The sequence below is a fragment of the Lissotriton helveticus genome, chromosome 3_2, assembly GCF_964261635.1.
Source record: "Lissotriton helveticus chromosome 3_2, aLisHel1.1, whole genome shotgun sequence".
NCBI classification, from domain to species: Eukaryota; Metazoa; Chordata; class Amphibia; order Caudata; family Salamandridae; genus Lissotriton; species Lissotriton helveticus.
Window position 1 is genome coordinate 211,959,930 of NC_136062.1, and position 18,692 is coordinate 211,978,621.

An 18,692-nucleotide genomic window follows, 5' to 3' on the forward strand; every position below is an offset into this window, starting at 1 on the left:
TTTTTGTTACAGGGCCACCCAGGAATTACCTATCATTGGATCTGATTTCAAATCTTTTGCAGCTTGTTGCATCAGTGATACTCTTGTAGAATACTTGGGTTCATCTCCGTTCATACTGACTAACAGGGAAACAACGAAACATAGGGAGACTAACTAAAATAAGGGAATAGTGGGATATACTTTCAGAAGAGAACAGTGAAAAATTGGGGAAACTAGTTAACACAAGAGGGCAAGGGGATATTTATTTTTTATTTTTTATTTTAGCTGTTTTATAGCGCGCTCAGATACTACCAGAGTGTCCTGGCGCGTAGAGAGATAAACAAGCAAATGGCCGAAGGAAAAAGGTAGAGATCTAAATTTGCTATTTACTATTAGTAGTTTAATAAGCCGTTCTAAAAAGATAAGTTTTAAGTGCCTTCTTAAATAGCACAACATTTTCCGTTAATCTCAGGGAGAGGGGGAGGGTATTCCAAGTCCTAGCCGCGGTGACAGCAAGTGATTGGCCTCCTAAACGAACTCGCTGAAATCGGGGAACTCTTAAAAAGTTACAGTCAGCTGAGCGCAATGCCCGAGTAGGGACATAACGGGTAAATCTTTCCCTCAAATAGGAAGGGCCAAGGTCATGAACTGCTTTAAAAGCTATGGTAAGAATTTTAAAAGTTATCCTCTGCGCTACTGGCAGCCAGTGTAGTTCCTTCATGTGAGTCCGGATACTTTCTCTACACGGCACATTGCACAGTAGGCGAGCAGTCGCATTCTGGATAATCTGAAGCCTTGCGATTAAAAAAGCCGGAGAGCCACACAGCAGAGAGTTGGCATAATCGAGCCGAGATAAAATAAGGGCCCTCGCAACCGACTCTCTTGCTGAAGACGGCAAATAAGGAAAAATCTTCCTCATGGCTTTTAAGGATCCGAAGCACACCCCAGTGAGTCTTTTTATGTGTGCTTCAAATCGCAGATCCTCTCCAAACCAGACTCCCAAGTTCTTAGCAGGAATATTAGCGGAGCCTGGCTGGGGAAAATCGGAAGGCCACAGAGTTTCTCTGAAGTTGGGCGAGAACTGACCATACAACAAGATTTCCGTTTTATCTTCATTGCACTTCAACTCTGCTGCTGCTAACCAGTTGAACACAGCAGAGAGGCATGAACGGACGACCTCAGTGTTAGTATTCGCATCTGGCCACGTAAACAAGAGTTGCGTATCATCCGCATACGCTATTATTTTTGCTCCCATTTGTTCAGCTAGCAAAATAAGAGGGGTGAGATATACATTAAAAAGGAGGGGGCTCAATGTAGAGCCCTGGGGTACTCCTGTAGTGAGGGGTTTAATCGCGGATGAATAAGGAGGAATCCAGACCTGCTGAGACCTATCTGATAAAAAAGATTTCACCCATTCCAGTGCTGAAACCACTATGCCGATATCTGCGAGACGTGCCAGGAGAAGTGCATGCGGAACAGTGTCAAACGCGGCAGAGATGTCCAATAAAATCAGAACCGCTCTGCCGCCACTGTCTAAGCACCCCCTAATCGCCTCTGTAACCTCTACCAGCGCTGTCTCTGTGCTATAGGCTGCACGAAAGCCAGATTGGGCTGGATGTAACGCCCCTGAAGATTCAACAAAGGCATTAAGCTGGGAAAATGCAAGCTTCTCACCAATTTTTGCCATAGCTGGCAGAAGAGAAATGGGTCTGTAGTTGCTCGGCACAGCTGGGTCCGCTCCTGTTTTCTTTAGCAATGGCAAAAGCTTAGCCTGTTTCCATTCTTTGGGGACAGTTGCAGTAATAAATGATAGTCCTATTATTTGAGAGACTTCAGAAGCCACTATTTCGGCTGCTTCGGCCAGCACCCGGGCCGGGCAGATATCCCCAGGAGCACCAGATTTTAGTGATTTAATTGCTGCCAGGGTATCATCGACCGAAGGGGGGATAAGTCTCTCCATGGTGATGATGGGTGGAACCTTAGTTTCATTGTTATCCATCATCTCATTTCCTCCTCCAACTGTTCTCAAACTTTGTTGAATATTGGCAATTTTAGTTAGGAAGAAGGAGGAGAGATTTTCGCACCATTCGGTAGAAGGACTCATAGATACCTGCTCAGCACAGGGAGAGAGAAAGCTCTTAACTATCGAAAAAATTTCACGACTATTGTTATTAGCTCTCTCAATTTTTCTAGAGAAAAACTCAGTTTTTGCATGTTTAATGCTAGTATAGTAATCTCGCTGAGCTGAGCGAAACACTGCTTTAGCCTGTGGGCAGTAAGCTAATCTCCATGCTCGCTCCAGTTTCTTGCAAGCTAGTTTGAGAGTACGGAGGTGGGGCAAATACCAGGGTTGAGAAGGAGTCATCCTATTTCTGCCTGAATCAGCCCTCTTCGAAGAGGAGGACACCGCTGCTTTCATCCATCTATCGTAAGCCTGCAACGCAGAGTCCAATTCTGCCCCTAAGATGGGTCTATTCAAATCAAGGTAGGTCATCAGATTACCCACGTTGATTTTTGGGGGGCCCATTGTTTTAGCAGACTTGGGAGGATCTCTCAAGGCAGCCCATGAGAATCTAATAAGCTGATGGTCAGTCCAAGTAACTGCTTGAGGGGCCTCGACCATCAGTGGGAAGTTAGTGCATACAACGTCTAAGATATGGCCACCAGAGTGGGTAGGGGAAGACACCCATTGGGTAAGGGAGTTTGACTAACTAAAGGGATCAAAGATCCATGTAAGAAGATGGACGAACATTGGAACAGGTTACGATTCCAGGCCGATTACAAATGGAAGCAGTCCATTTTGAGAAGATCTAATAGATTTGGACAGAGGCACATTTACAGATTGAGATGTTCAGATCAAGGACAAGGTCAGGCGCTGCTTCCCCTTTCAAGCAGCTGGCTATGAAAATGCCCTAGCCTCAATAATGCAGCCATGGAGAAAAGTAAGCATCGCCTTCTGCAGCACTCAAGTCAGTAGGTACTTGATGTTAGTCACCATGACCAGCAACCGTAATAAATGACCCTTTTTTGAGAATGTGGCCCTGAAATTGAAAGAGGTCTCAGCCACACATGATCTACACTATGACATCAACACTGAATAGATTCCACAACTCCAAGGCACTGAGTTTTTGAATACTGAAATATCTAATCATTTGCAGCACAAAAATCAGCCTCATTTAGCCAATGGCAAAGTTGAAAGAATCATGTACTTTTGCAATCTTCTGTGCTCTTAAATCCATGCTCTTTGGGCATGCATTGAACGACGTTGGCTCCAGAACTCTGTTGAGGTTGTCCTTTGTTTCATCCTTAAAATATAATGTGTATCGTCAGTGGAGAGAGTAAATACTGAACTGTTACAAGAACTGACTATCGGATACTAGTGCAAGGCAGACACCCAAGTAGGAAATTTAAGATGCCCTTTCAGTGTACTGTATGGACAGTGACGGGCAGAAAGGACATAATGCTATCCACTGAATAGGACTGAGAAATTGTGGCAAGAAAGTCTCAAAGTTTAAATGAATAACAAGCATTGGCAAAGGCATCACGTCTCTGCGTTGAGACCTATTGGCTATGCAAATGCCTTCTCTCAATGCTGTTAAGCATCAGCAAAATACAGTGCAACAAGGCCTAAAGGGAAAAAAAGCAATTGACTGGCCACAGAAGACACATCATTTTGGAGACGTGTGCATGTACGATAATACGGGCACCATTTTTTTTATTTACTAAACTGAGATTGATTGCAGCTCACCTCGTCCGAGGACTACAGACCATACAGAACGCCGCAGTCAGAATTGTCTTGGCTATATCTAGCTCATGGGTACTCACAAACATTTTCTGGAGGCCGCAAAGTTTGGTCTATGGTGTGATCGAGGGCTGCATCGATGCCAGCAGCGGGGATAAAGTGGGTGTAGGGGAAGCAAAGCATGTATATCTAGTGGCTGTCTTTAAAAATGATGGTGTTTCTAAAGTTAAGGGGTAGTTACTTCCTTTCCCTAACTGCAATTAACCAATAAACACGTGTTTGCTTAATATTTAACTTTCCTTTTACATGATGGGGCTGAGTTGAGTAAACAGCAGCCCAGGCAGGCTGCCCAAGAGGCTGGATGTAATGGTCATGAGGGCCGCATACTTTGAGTATCACTGACCTAGATGAACCCACATCACCCCCTACCGCAGGGATCTCCACTGTCTCCCTATACAGAAAAGATGCCATTTCAAGCTCCTGACCCATGCATGTAATGCCCTACACAACTTCTGAATCGCTTACTTGAACTACGGCCTGAGCTTCCATCAGGCCACCTGACACCTCCACTTTCTCTAACCCTCACCCCTCCACCCCCTATAATCGCTGTAGCAGATGCAGAGGTCGCTCCTTCTCCTACATAGCAGCGAGGATATGTGACCAGCTACCGTTTCATCTATGGACCTCCTCATCGCTTCTAGAGTCCCAAAAGTCCCTGAAGAACTGGCTATTCAGATAATTAATTGGACCCTGCTAGCTCCTGGATACTCTCGCGGGTGACAAGTAACACTCTACAAATCTACTAATTGATTTATTGGTTGATTAGTAAATAAAACAACAAAATAGATGTAGCACAAAGGTGTTTTGTTTAGGCCGGCGGATGTCTGCAATTTGCTGCCAGTTTCCTCCAAAATAATAAATAAATAAAATATAATTTTAAAGTGATAATTGGAACGCATTAATGAGCGCAACGGTGGAGTGGGTAGAGGGGAAAGCAGCAACCAGAGGAAGAGCAGATGGGAAACAGGGAGAGAAGTACACAACCAAGAAAGCTACACAGAGCACAGCTGATAGGAGGATTTTGCAGGAGAGAAGCACTCTCTCAAGAGAGAGGTTGCTACTCAAAGAGTTGGCAACACAGAGTGCAGTAAGGTATGGCTGCTTCATGGGGGGAGAAGCACACATAGGACAGAGCTGTACAAAACATGCGATCTCATGGAGTGCTTAAGCAAAAACAAAAAAGCAGTTCCCTAAAATTGAGCAGCAGAAGGAAAGAAGTCAGACAAAATTGGTCTTTTCCAACCAAACTGTCTGGTAGGTGAGATGTAAAAAGGAAATTTGATGTCCCTGCTTAATCGGTCACCATAGGCTACCATCGACCCAGGCTTAGAACAAAACTGGAACTTTCTTACACTACTCTAAACTTCTTGTCCCTTTACTTCACTCTTACAAGTTTCTTTTTAAATCCCATGTTCACTGTTTTCCTATTTTGTTTCCTCCCATCTACCTTTTTTGCTTTACTGTGCGATATGTCTTCATTGAAGGGAAGCTGGATGGACGGGTGGTGTTACTGGACAGTGTGTACCCTCCTAATTTCCGCCCAATCACAGTTCCTGGAACACATTTCATCACCGCTGACAAGATGGTCTCACCTGCCGTGGATCATTGGGGGAAACCTTAACTACATAGCGGACCCAGTCCTTGATCTGTCTCACCCCCACACTTCACCCATAGCACTTGTAGCAACATACGTTACACAATGAATAGCACAATGGTCACTAGTGTATAGCTGGAGGACCCAGAACTTGATCACTAGAGAATATTCCTTTTATTCCCTGCCCATGTCCTTTATGTCTGGCTCGACCCCATTCCTTTGCCATCCTACGATACAGCTTAAGGTAACTGTTGTGTAATACTTAGGCAAGACCCTGTCAGACCACAACCCACTATTACTACATACTACATGGGGGACCTCAACCCAACGGTGCCTACATGACACTTACAGCACTGCTGCTCTAGAGGACCCTGTTTTCGGTAAAATGCTTGAAAAGCACTAGTTAATGTCATAACTAACAAAAGTAACAACTTCCACATGCCTAGAGTAGTTGGAGAGGCTGAAAGCAGTGATCCGCTGCCTTTGCATTCACACAGTTATTGGTGTATGGTGCAACATTACCCAGGATCTCGAGAGGGCATCGTAGTCAGATGGCATCATGAGGGCGGCGTTGTTGGATGCACGGAATTGCCATGCACCCTGCTCGAGTCATTGCATTGCGTTGGATACAAGGCATGTTAAGCTAAGACGCATATGTGGACGAATTGGGCCAACTGCTGGCATGGCTGTTATGGCGTGTTTCGGACATTGACCCGACTACCTGCATCAGCATCTACCCAAAGTCGGTCGCCACCACTCAGGAGGAGATATATGGCTCCTTCTATGAGCACTATCGGGCCCTCTAAAGCCCTCTACCTGTTTAGCTGGGTCTGCTGTTTGGAAACTTTTACCCATGGTCACTTTGCTAAGGATACCCGCCAAAAATAAGGAAGACTTGGACAACCATATAAAGGAGCAGGAGATACTGGGTGCCATGTATGCCTCGCCTACCTATAAACCCCGGATCTTGATGGCTTACCCATTGAATTCTACAAAACGTACGATACCTTTCTAGTTCCCAAGCTGTCTGAACTTTACTTGACCGGTCTAATGGACAGCTGCCTGCAACAATCCATGAGACAGGCACTCCTAGTGTCGCTCCCAAAGCCCTCGTGCGACCTGGTGGATGTTGCCTCATATAGACCATGTTCCATGTTGGGCAGTGATTATAAAATCCTCCGCAAAATACTAGCGGCACATCTGCTGGAGCATATGCCCACATTGGTACACTCAGACCTGAACGGCTTTATAGCAGGGAGGTGTACTACGCAAAAAATCTGGAAATTGCAGAGGCTGCTGCAGGAGGCTCATTCACGCTGGATCTAGTCAGCGTGCCTGGGGGCATGAAGACAATTGTCCCTCTGTGAAAATCCCTGTTTATTTTATGAGTATTTTTAGAGCACACTATCGCTTGGCAAGGAAGACTGGCACTGAGCAAGTATGAGGCTAGCCTTGACTAAGGAATGGAGGTGGGTGGGGCTGATCAAAGATTCGGGTCTTAAGTTGCTTGCAGAACTGAAAAGTGAGGAAAAGGGCTCCGATATGTAGAGGCAGGCCTTCCATGCTTTAGGAGTAATGTAGGAGAATGCTCGGCTTCCGGATCTGTTGCTGCATTTGCATGGGATGTGTGCAAGTAGGAGTTCAGCCGAGTGTAGGTGTCTGAATAGCTTGTGAAAGGAGATGTGGCTATCGAGGCAGGCTGGGCCAGAGTTGTGTAGTGCTTTGAAGGTGTGAGGAGTTTGAACTGTGCATGCTGGTGTATCGGGAGATAGTAGAGCTCCTTGAGGTGCAATGTGATTTATGTACGGCTTGAGAGTTATTCTGGCTTCCGAGTTCTGAATGGTTTGGGGTTGTCTCATCAGTTGTTTAATGTTGTCAGCTTAGAGGATGCTCCGATTGACCAGCTTGCTCGTGATGAGGGAATGTGTGATGGTTTTATGGGTGCTACTCAGGAGCCATTTGTAGATGCTGCTCAGCATCTTGAGGATGTGAAAACAGAAGGCTGTAACGATGTTGACTACAGCAGTCATGTGGAGTTTGTGGTCGATGACCATCTCAATGTTCTTGGTGTTGGTGCTGGAGGTGGGTGTGTGTCATAGTTCAGCCGGCCACTAAGGGGAGTCACACAGTGAGGTGTTCTTCCCAGAGATCATGACTTCTGTCTAGTCGGAGTTGAGTTTGGGGCAGCTTCAGTAAAGCAGGTAGTGGATTTGTTTCAGATTATGGGAGTCTTGTTCGAGAGGGAGGGTATGAGTTGTGTGTTATCAGCATAGGAGAGCACGTTGATGCAAGTGAGGATGAAGCTAATCAGAGGGATAATGTTCGTATTGAAGACAGTCAGGCTGAGTGAAGATCCTAGAGTACTCCACAGATGAGGTTGTGGATGGTCAAAGGGTAGGGGGCCAGACTGACAGCTTGTATCCTGCCAATCAGGAAGGAAAAGAACAAGGGAAGAGTGAGTACTTGGATTTCAATCTCATGTAGTATCTAGGCATTTGATGAGGATAGGGTGCAAAACTGTGTTGAATGCAACTGGAAGGTCCAGGAGGATGAAGGCCACTGTGCCTCCTTTGTTCAGGATCATGAAATTGTCATTTCTGGTGGTGATGAGGGATATTTCTGTCCTGTGGATGAGTCTGAAGCCAGCATGGGGTGGGGGGGGGGGGGGGTCGAAGAGTAGGTGGTCACTGAGATGGTTGGTGAGGTAAAGAAGTTTCTCTACGACTTTGGCTGGATACAGTAGCAAGGAGATGAATCTGTAGTTGGTGAGCATTGATGGGTCCATGGAGGGCATCTTGAGCAGGGGTAGGACTGTGGCAAATTTCCAGGAAGGTGGCTGTTGCGATTGAGGTGTTTAGGATAGGTGTGAGCACTTTATTGATGGGTAGTAGTCCCTTGGTGAAGTTGTGGTGAGTGCAGGGGTCTGATGGGACTGCATGGGGGCAGCAGTTTCATCCAAGGTGATAGCAGGCCATGTGGTCACGGTCATTTTCTGCAACTAGATGGGAAGTCATGTTGCGAGATCCACTGGGTCCAGTTGAGGCTCGGGGTTTGCTATCTACAGAGATTAGTTTGCTACTGAAGTGTCCAGAGAGCTTGTTGCATATGTCCTATGAGAGGGTGGGGCTGTTGGATGCGGTTGCAGATTAGGTGAAATCTTCCACGATGGCAAAGATTTCTTTGTTGCTGTTTGTGCAGGTGTTGTTTCAGCCTGCAAGTGTGCTGTGTTTGGTGCTCCAGATCTGTTGGTGGTAAGGTCTTGGGCAGATTTTACCCTTTTTTTTTTGGTCTGTGTTGTCTTGGCTCCTTGTTTATTTGTGCTTCAGTTGTTTGCAGAGATGCTTCATCATCCTGCGCTCCTCTTAGTAATACCTGGCTTGGCCTTTGGATCTTGTGGCTTTGTTGTGCAGAGGGAAGCCAGGGTGTTAGCGCAGGTAGTGATACGGTTGTTGAAGTTATAGATGGATTCAGGCATGCTGCTGCTTTATTCAGGCTGATATGCAGCGAGGGCAGTAGTCCGCTCTCCCTCTGGTAAGTTATTCCAGTTTTGGAGTGCTGGTCTGGCAGTGGTCGGTCTGTGAAGGTGTGGGACATGAATGCTAAACTTGACAGTGACCGTTGTGGGCTGGTCTACTGAGATGTCAATGGAGGCCAAGAGTGGGTCCAGGAGTAGGTGTTTGGCAGAGTGTGTGGGTCTATTATTGCATTCTGTAAGGCCAAGATTTCCAAAGTCTTATAGTAGAATTGTTGAGTTCGGGACAGCGCGAATTTACAAGTGGAAGTTCAGGTCTCTGAGGAGGAAGAAGGTATTGAAGTCAAGTATGAGGGGAACAACGTAGTCCAAGGTGGAGTTGACCTAGCTGGTGCATGGTCTTTGTTGTCTCTAAATGAGTGTTCTACACAGGTGAAATTGGTTGTGATGCAAAGTTTGCACATCAGACATTCCATGTTGCAGATGGATGTGTCCGTGGAGGTGGTGCAGCGGATAGCTTCCTTGAGGAGGATAGTAACTCTGGCTCTGGACTTGTGCTGTTTGTCCTGCATGACGATTTTGTAACTGGCAGGGATGGCTGTGGCAGTCAGGGCCAATGCCGGGTTCAATCAGGTTTCCTTGAGGAACAGCAGATACGAAACGTGGTGGTGCAGCAGGTTCCTAACCTTTGTGGGGTGTTTGGTGAATGAGGGGGTATTGAGGAGCATGTATGAGAGTGCAGGGTAGTGAGGGGCAAAGGCTAGTCTGTGTGAGTTTGAGAGAGTGGGGTGTTTGGTGCTGTCGGTGCGAAAGTGGAGAGCAGTAGGTGTGGCAGAGTGCAAGAGAATTTGCAGGAGAACAGTCCCTCGGTGTTGCGTGGTGCGGTGTGGTGGCAGGTAGGTGTGAGAGCATGGAGGGTTGCAGTGGAGTAGCTGTGTGTCAGGTGATGACCAGGGCTCCTGCTGCTGGGTCCAGACAGGTGCAGATGGGCTTGCTTGGATATTATTCTTACAGCTAGGCTTGCTTTCAGGACGCTCTGCGCATTTTAAAAAATCCCGGTTTTGTCTTTTTATTTGTATTCATTTTTTAACACTGTCTCCCCTGTTTTTATCCCTGTCCGCATTACCACATGTAAACTGTTTCCTCACCACTACTTGGGCGGGCCGGTCCCTCGCGCTTTGGATCTGGTTGGGCGCCATCTTGGGAGGGTTCGGGGAAGCGCTCCATTGTCCTGCGCTCTAGCAGTCAGGTGGACTGCCTAGTGGCTGTCGCTTAGAGCAGCTGCGAGCAGTGGAGAAACAGTATTTAAACAGGACTGGAGGTAGGCTCTCCTTGCTTGGATATTATTCTTGCAGCTAGGCTTGCTTTCAGGACGCTCTGCGCATTTTAAAAAATCCCGGTTTTGTCTTTTTATTTGTATTCATTTTTGAACACTGTCTCCCCTGTTTTTATCCCTGTCCGCATTACCACATGTAAACTGTTTCCTCACCGCTACTTGTGCGGGCCGGTCCCTCGCGCTTTGGATCTGGTTGGGCGCCATCTTGGGAGGGTTCGGGGAAGCGCTCCATTGTCCTGCGCTCTAGCAGTCAGGTGGACTGCCTAGAGGCTGTCGCTTAGAGCAGCTGCGAGCAGTGGAGAAACAGTACTTAAACAGGACTGGAGGTAGGCTCTCCTTGCTTGGATATTATTCTTACAGCTAGGCTTGCTTTCAGGACGCTCTGCGCATTTTAAAAAATCCCGGTTTTGTCTTTTTATTTGTATTCATTTTTGAACACTGTCTCCCCTGTTTTTATCCCTGTCCGCATTACCACATGTAAACTGTTTCCTCACCGCTACTTGGGCGGGCCGGTCCCTTGCGCTTTGGATCTGGTTGGGCGCCATCTTGGGAGGGTTCGGGGAAGCGCTCCATTGTCCTGCGCTCTAGCAGTCAGGTGGACTGCCTAGAGGCTGTCGCTTAGAGCAGCTGCGAGCAGTGGAGAAACAGTACTTAAACAGGACTGGAGGTAGGCTCTCCTTGCTTGGATATTATTCTTACAGCTAGGCTTGCTTTCAGGACGCTCTGCGCATTTAAAAAAATCCCGGTTTTGTCTTTTTATTTGTATTCATTTTTGAACACTGTCTCCCCTGTTTTTATCCCTGTCCGCATTACCACATGTAAACTGTTTCCTCACCGCTACTTGGGCGGGCCGGTCCCTCGCGCTTTGGATCTGGTTGGGCGCCATCTTGGGAGGGTTCGGGGAAGCGCTCCATTGTCCTGCGCTCTAGCAGTCAGGTGGACTGCCTAGAGCCCTATATTAACCGGTCGTAATGGCGCGCAGCGTGCTCGCCGGAGTCACGCCAGAGTCCAGCCCGTCTGCGCCCGTCCGCGCAGAGGACGCGCTGGGCGGCTGGACTCTGGACTTAGATGAAGCGTACGACTCCTCGTATAGGTACTCTCTTCAGGAGATGCAACGCCTAAAACCCCGTAGTTTGCCGTGCTCTCACCTTTATGAACCTGATGAACTTCTCTCTCCTTTACGATGTGGCTGCTACCACTCGCGTGGGCCTGCTATTCCTGTTCCCCGTCACCTTTCTTCTGACCACCCCACTGTCAGTAGACTCAGGACAGTGGGAGTGGAAGGCATTCTGATCAACGCCCGCTCCCTTGTCAAAAACAAGATAATGTTTAGGGAGATGGTCTTAGACAGAAAACCTGCCCTAGTATTCATCACTGAAACTTGGGCTAAAGACTCATCTGGTCCTGATCTGATCGAAGCTGTACCGGAAGGGTACTGCCTGGCCAGACTGGACAGACAGGGACGAGTGGGAGGGGGCATAGCGATCCTTTTTAAAGACCACTTGCAATGCCACACAATACCTATACCCGACTCTCCCAGTAACTTTCAAGCTTTTTATTTTTCCATAAAGGAAGGGCAATGCCCCTTTTTTAACGGAATTCTGCTGTACCGACCCCCTGGCCCGAGGACCGACTTCACGCATAATCTCCTCCAGTCCTTGGAACCTTATTTTGGTCGAGATAATTTTTCCATCCTAGGCGATTTTAATTACCATCTAGAACGGCATGACTCCTCTGACACTACATGTCTTATGGAGGCCTTGGCGTCTTGTGGACTCACGCAGCGAGTCAGCGGGGCTACCCATCGTGCGGGCCACACACTAGATGGTATATTTTCTAATGACCATCGCCTGACCGTCAAGGATCCGATGCACCTGTCTTGGTCCGATCACCTTGCGGTCCCTTTCTTCTTGGAATATCATAGGATGGATGGAAGTAAAATAGGGAAACACTCAGTGGAAACTGCCAGAAACTTTAGGAATATCAGCAATGATTCCTTTGCACCATGGGCTGTTAGTCTTTCTATCACTGGCATGGACAGTGTTCAGACCGCGGTTGGTCACTTTGAACAGGTTATTACTGAGGCCCTGAATGAATTGGCCCCAACACAGACCCGCCGCCGGGCTAGAAAAAGACCATCTGCCCCTTGGTTTTCTGAATCCCTCAGGCTCCTCAGGCAAGAAGTGAGGAGGATGGAGAGGCTCTGGCACTCAGGCTGGGACCTTAAGAACAAGGAAGCTCACAAACTCCTGGTCAGGAAATATAAGGCTGAGATTGTGCGGGCCAAACAAGATTACTTTGTGGCCGTGACAACCTCACTCTCATCGCCGAAGGAGCTTTTCAGAATTGTTGACTCCTTAGTCAACCTGCAAACCCCTGACCCTGTTGTACCCTCTCAGGATCTTTGTAACAAAATCGCTTCCTTCTTTCATTCCAAAATACAGGATATCTATCTGGCTCTTGAGGAACAAAGAGCTTCTATCAGGGAGCCCCCGGCCCGGGTTGAGATGAATATGACGACCCTTGACATCTCCCCTCTGAGCACCCTGGACTCTTTCCCCCCTCTGGCCTTACAAGATCTGGAGACCTTGCTTAATAAGATCAAATCTGGCTACCCCTTAGATACCTGCCCACTGAAAATCCTTAAGCAGTGTAGGGAAACCCTCCTACCGCCTCTGCTGGAAATTATGAATCTAGCTATGAGAGACGGTGTCTTCCCCACGGAATGGAAGAGTGCAGTAGTGAAACCTCTGCTAAAGAAGGCCTCCCTTGATCCGGAGGTCCTAAAAAACTTCCGTCCTATCTCATTGCTTCCAGCCCCTGCGAAGATGCTTGAGGCACATCTAAACAAGCATCTCGCTGCCTTCGTGGAACAGTCGGGATGTCTTGACTTTTCCCAACACGGATTCAGGAGGGAACACAGCACTGAGTCGGCCCTCACTATTGTGCTTGATAAGATCCGCACGAAAGTGGATGGGGGCCAGACCACCCTCCTGATCCTGTTAGATCTAACTGCGGCCTTCGATACCCTCTCCCCCTCAGTACTTACAGCTCGTCTGAGGGAAGTGGGGGTGAAGGACGCAGCTCTAGATCTTCTGACTTCCTTCCTTGACGGAAGGGAACAAAGAGTCAAGCTGGGGGAGTTTCTATCTCCATCCCGACCGGTGCTGTGTGGGGTCCCGCAAGGGTCGGCTCTTAGTCCGACCCTATTTAACATCTACGTGACCCCACTAGCCAGACTAATTAGAACTTTCGGGATGGAGGTAGTTTCCTATGCAGATGACACCCAAATCCTCGTCTCGCTTTCCCATTCAGATGTGCCAACTGCCTCCAACTTTAGATCTTGCATGGAGGCGGTTGGTCAGTGGATGATTCAGAATTCACTAAAACTGAATGGGGAGAAGACTGAGGTGATGGTGTTCGGAGGGAAAGAGAACATCTGGTCAGCCAGTTGGTGGCCTGACTCACTAGGAGAATGCCCTTCCCCCACGACATCTGCTAAGAATCTTGGGGTGATGATAGACCCTGCCCTGGATATGGTCAGACAGGTTAGTAGAACCATCTCTACCTGCAGGGGTTTAATTCACACCCTGCGAAGAATTAGGAAATATCTCTCTCAGCAATCCAGAAAGCAAATAGCTGTTGCATTTATTGGCTCACGACTGGACTACTGTAATGCGCTGTATGCGGGGCTGAACAAGAGCCTGCTGCAGCGCTTGCAGGTAGTCCAGAATGCGGCGGCCAGATTTGTTCTGGATGTCCCCAGACGCTCCTCGGCCACGTTGGCTAGGAAAGCGCTGCATTGGCTACCGGTAGAGCACCGAGTACGGTTCAAGGTCCTATGCATGACCTATAGAGCCATTGCTAAGAACCACGACACGGGAATTGGCTCAATCATTTCCCATTACATTCCTGGAAGGGACTTGCGCTCTTCCAGGAAATTGCTCCTCACATTCCCCCGTATACGAAGAGCCAAGTGGGGTGGCAGGGCCTTCTCCACCCTGGCCCCCAAGTGGTGGAATGATCTCCCTTTGGATCTTAGGTCCCTACCCTCCTTACAGAATTTCCGAAGTGCCCTTAAACCCCGCCTCTTTTTGCAAGCCTATGTGTAAGGATATGCGTTCCCTTTTTAGATGTTATTGTTAGGCGCCTTGATACCTGCGGGTTATTGTTTTGCGCATTATACATTTTTATCAATCAATCAATCAAACCAACAGTGCACCCACTGTGCACGTCTGCTTTGTTTCCGAGCTGTCGTGGCAAAGGGAGAGGTGTGGGGTGAGACAATTGGCAGGGCTGAAAGTAGGCGCTGGAAAGCACGGGATGCAGGAAAAGAGGTAAGAAGTGCTCAGCTCGGGAAGGGCTGGGAAAGGAAAGGCCACGGGAAGGGAGGAAGCAAAAAGAATATAATTTAAAAGAGGTGGAAAAATATCAGAAAAATCAACAATGGCACAAGGAGAAACAAAGAGAGTGAAAGTGGTGAAAACGGAAAAACCACAGAAAGGGGCAAAAAAGACTAAACGGCAGCAGAAATTAAAAGAAAAACAGTGAAAGTGGCAATAGAGAGATGGCAAAATTAAGCAGAAAATGAGTGAAGTGGCAGCAGAAATGAGCAGAGAACATGTGAAAGTGGCAGAATTGACCGGAAAACCCCTGTACGCGGCAGCAAAAAAAAAGCAGTCAAAAGCCACAATAGAGAAACAGCAGACAACAAATAAGATTGGCAAAGAAAGCAGCAGAGATTACCAGAATCAGTGGCTTAAACACTGGCAGAAACAAACTTTGGGTAGAGAATCAGCCAAGAGGGAAGGCGAGAGAGAAGCAGAGAAGAAGGACAGGGCCCGCAAAGGCCTTGTCTGGTCGGAGGATCATGCACATATAACATAAATCCTAGGGGGGGGGGGTAGGAGGCCTGTTTAATGCTCTAAGCCACTGTCAAAGGGGATGAGTAGAAATACAGGTGCAAAGTGGGACAGTTTGGTTAGAGTTGATTTTCAGAAAACAACATTCAATTTAAAACAAATTTGCAAATCAAAAAGAATTGGGAAAAAGTTGGAGAATAGGTGGGGGTTTTCTGATATTTAAGCAATAAGTGGTAGGTAAATAGTTGATAAGACTCATTTTCTACCAACAGTTTCTATCTTTCTTTCTATTTATTTATTTATTGCAAGGGAGAACAACGGCTTTGTCTGGAAGTGCATACAAGTGACAAGGCTTTACTAAAGAAGCACAAACAAGATCTTTCTGTTCTTTAAGGCTTTTCTGCCCGTCTCATCCAATCAGGAGTCAGAGATCCTGCTAATGATGCATTGCCTTGGAAACCGAGCTGAAAAAAGCATGAGAAAGAAATTCTCTCCCATGAATGACTGCATTCAAGCCAAATCCTCTTTGATTAAGGAGTTTACCTTCGGAAACTTCTGGCTCCTCGTTAGTTTATTCTTTTTCTTTCATTAACTGGGAATTTTAAAGCCACTGCTTGTTATGAAACTCAAAATTGACGCCTCCCACGTATACTAAGTTTGGTCCTATTGTAGGGAGCACAACACATGTTGCACTACACCATCACCATGTCTTACACAATGCCCCATCAATGGGCCCTAGATAGGACATGGGCATTGTCTCCATGCCAATTCCAGCCATTGAATAACAGTCGTATTGCTGCATCGAGCACCTCTGGAGAAGAGGTGCAAGTGAGCAGGTGAAGGACAGTAATGTCCATTGAATCCCTAGGAGCTCTAAGTAGAAGAAACCTTAAGTATCCACATGCCATTTAACTCACTGGTCTTTTGCCAGACCGATACCTTCTGGATTTTAGTCTCAGTGCACAAATACATCCTTGGCCTCTCTTCGGGCAAGTGCATGTAGAGGATAGCAGAGTTTCTTGCCATCATGGTCAAAGGGCTTGGGATGGGAAAATGCGACATGCTACATATGGATATACATGCGAGGCATGGATCCGGGGCACTTCTTACCTCATCACCCTTTGATTTCTTGTCCTCTTTGCACTTCTTCAGAAGCCAGGCTGGGTACAGCAAGCAGAGCAGCAGAAAGCAGGCGATCTGAGGCAGGGCAGAGAGCAGCGAGTAGTATCTGTGGAACTGGAGGGACGAACACTGGCGTTAGTAACCAGACACATGCACCATCAGCCCCGCCTGAGCTCCTCTCACCCCTCCACCATCCACCGGGCAGGAGGATAGCACCCTTAATCCCAACATAAGACTAACAGTAGCTTCTGGGGGTCATTTGGATGAAGGCAGCCCATCAGGGTGCAGAATCTGTGGGTCTGATTGGAGGGCTTCTCCAAAGGTAATTTGACACCATATAAATGTGTCCAGACAGGAAAGCGTAAACCCATATGTTGTAAATATGGGCATCTACTTGAAACACCCCATGTGGTTTACGTAAAAAAGGTCTAACAGTGAAACAGAAGGGTGCAGGAAGTCTACATTTAAATGTATGGGGGGGATTGTATGGTAAACATCCCATATTCATAGCTGGGCTTCCTGCCAATAGCTTCCCAATGTGTTTGTCAGTAGACAGGAAAGTTTAGCTGAGAGTTGAACACTTCTTGAGACAAGGACACAAGACCCTGGTTAAGGCATTGCCAAAAGTCAAAGAAATGTTAGATTTGCAGATGCTTTCTGACTCCATGTCAGTTACCTGGGGTGCCTTTGGACACTGGGCTTTCTGCCAGATAAGAATGCCGAAATGGAGCCAGGAGAGAATGCCGCCCAGGAAGTAGCCTGCCCCGTGCCGGATGCTCATGCATGCAAGCAAAGGGTAGTAGAGTGCGGGGTAATAGAGCAAAGCCAGAATCTTCCAGTATTCTAGAGGAGAAAGAGACAAAAAAAGGCAGCTGCATATACAGGCAGGCAATGCTTTCAAATGCTTCTGGCTTGAGGCAACAACCGCCCCTGTGTCCAACAACCAGAGCGCGTGTTCATCCACCAATTGCACCACGTAATCGCTGTTTGTGATTTCCTACAATAGCATATCTTTCAATCACCTAATGCGTCACAGAATGCCTGGCTGTTAGCTGCTCATCAGTTTCTGGGTGCAAAAGGCCTGCCTGTGTGTCACTCTGCTACAAGATGGCTGCCCAGCAGTGCCTTTGAACCGGATGTGACTCCACGAATTACTGTGTGGCAGATGTTTTCAAATCTCAGGATGTCTGGCTGTCAGATACTGTACTTCAAAATGCCAGGTCTTTGATCACTATGCCTACTCATTGTTTACTCCACAGAATGCTTGTTCATCGGTTATCACACACAGCAATATGGCCGCCAAGTATAGAGCGCGGCTCATTGGTTACATTACATAAAATACCTGCTCCTCAGTTACGCCACAGAGAGTATCTGACACAGTTATTGTGCCACAGACTGCTTGATTAGTAGTTACTCCACACAGACCTGCACACAGACTGTTGGTTAGTCGGTTACATTTCCACAGGACGCCTGCTCGGTCGTTGCTCTGCATTGAATGCCTACGCATTGGTTTCTATGCAAACCTTGTCACCCCGTTAGTTAAAGTGTCACAGAATATCTGTACATCTGTTACTGTGCAACAAAGTGCTTGCCCAGGAGATACTGTACTACAGACTCCCTGGCATCAGGCTGTACAGACAGCCTGCACAATACGCTACACACTGCTTTCCAACCACAGAACCCCTGAGTGCCAGCTTCCTCTGGATTCCCACGGTGCTTGAGGAACGTGAGTGCACAAATTGCTTATAATGCCAAGCATGGTTGGTGGCTCTCCCCTCAGCGGTTAGTCTAAACTTTCACATAAGCCACATAAGATCCCTGGATGTATGACATTACAACGCATGCTTTTACCACGCATGCTTTTACATCGCAAGTTTTACATCGCATGCCATTACAACGCATAGTGCTTTGGGGCGCTGGATAGTGAATAGTTTAATTTACTATTCCAACTCCAGTCCCCGTGGATAGTAGGGAAGGTGTTGGATAGTACATTAAACCTATTCCCTATCCTAGAGCGCCCCCCAGCGCAATGCGTTGTAATGGTTTGCGTTGTAAAAGTTGTGTCGTAAAGGCACTGCGTGGTAAAAGTTGCGTTGTAAAAGGATGTTTCCCAAGATCACTTCCCAATGGAGCGATGGACACGATGTCAAGAAGTCTCAATGGAAAGACAGATGAGCAAAAAGCCTGGGGTGGCAAGGAAATGTATTGTATTGTAATGTAATTGCATTTATATAGCGCTTACTACCCTTGACGAGGCGACAACGAGGTTTTTCGGTGAGTAGCACGCTACTACCGAACTCAAAGGATTAGTGTTGTTAGTATTGTGAAAAATGAAAATAATTTGAGTGGAGGATAGGTTACTCAGTTATTTGGATTCAGAAGGATAGTGGAGGGATAGAAAAGGTAAAAAGGTTTGCATTTATATAACGCTTGTTACCCCCGATTGGGTGTTAAAACCTTTTTTTCTGCGACTAGCGTGCTACTCCGTAACCCATAAAGGCTTAGTGGTGAATTAGTATAGTGAA

General features: G+C 47.2%; 1 protein-coding gene across 1 annotated transcript in view; it reads right to left on the reverse strand.

Moving 5' to 3' along the window:
- The window catches only part of STRA6 (signaling receptor and transporter of retinol STRA6), a 391,584-nt gene that overhangs the window by 183,767 nt on the left and 189,125 nt on the right, over positions 1-18,692 (reverse strand). Inside the window, exons 7-8 of the mRNA XM_078685067.1 lie at positions 16,844-17,010; positions 16,156-16,281 (exon numbers count right to left, since the gene is read on the reverse strand). Of these exons, the coding sequence (XP_078541193.1) occupies positions 16,156-16,281; positions 16,844-17,010 (293 nt within the window). The remainder of the gene's footprint in view (positions 1-16,155; positions 16,282-16,843; positions 17,011-18,692) is intronic.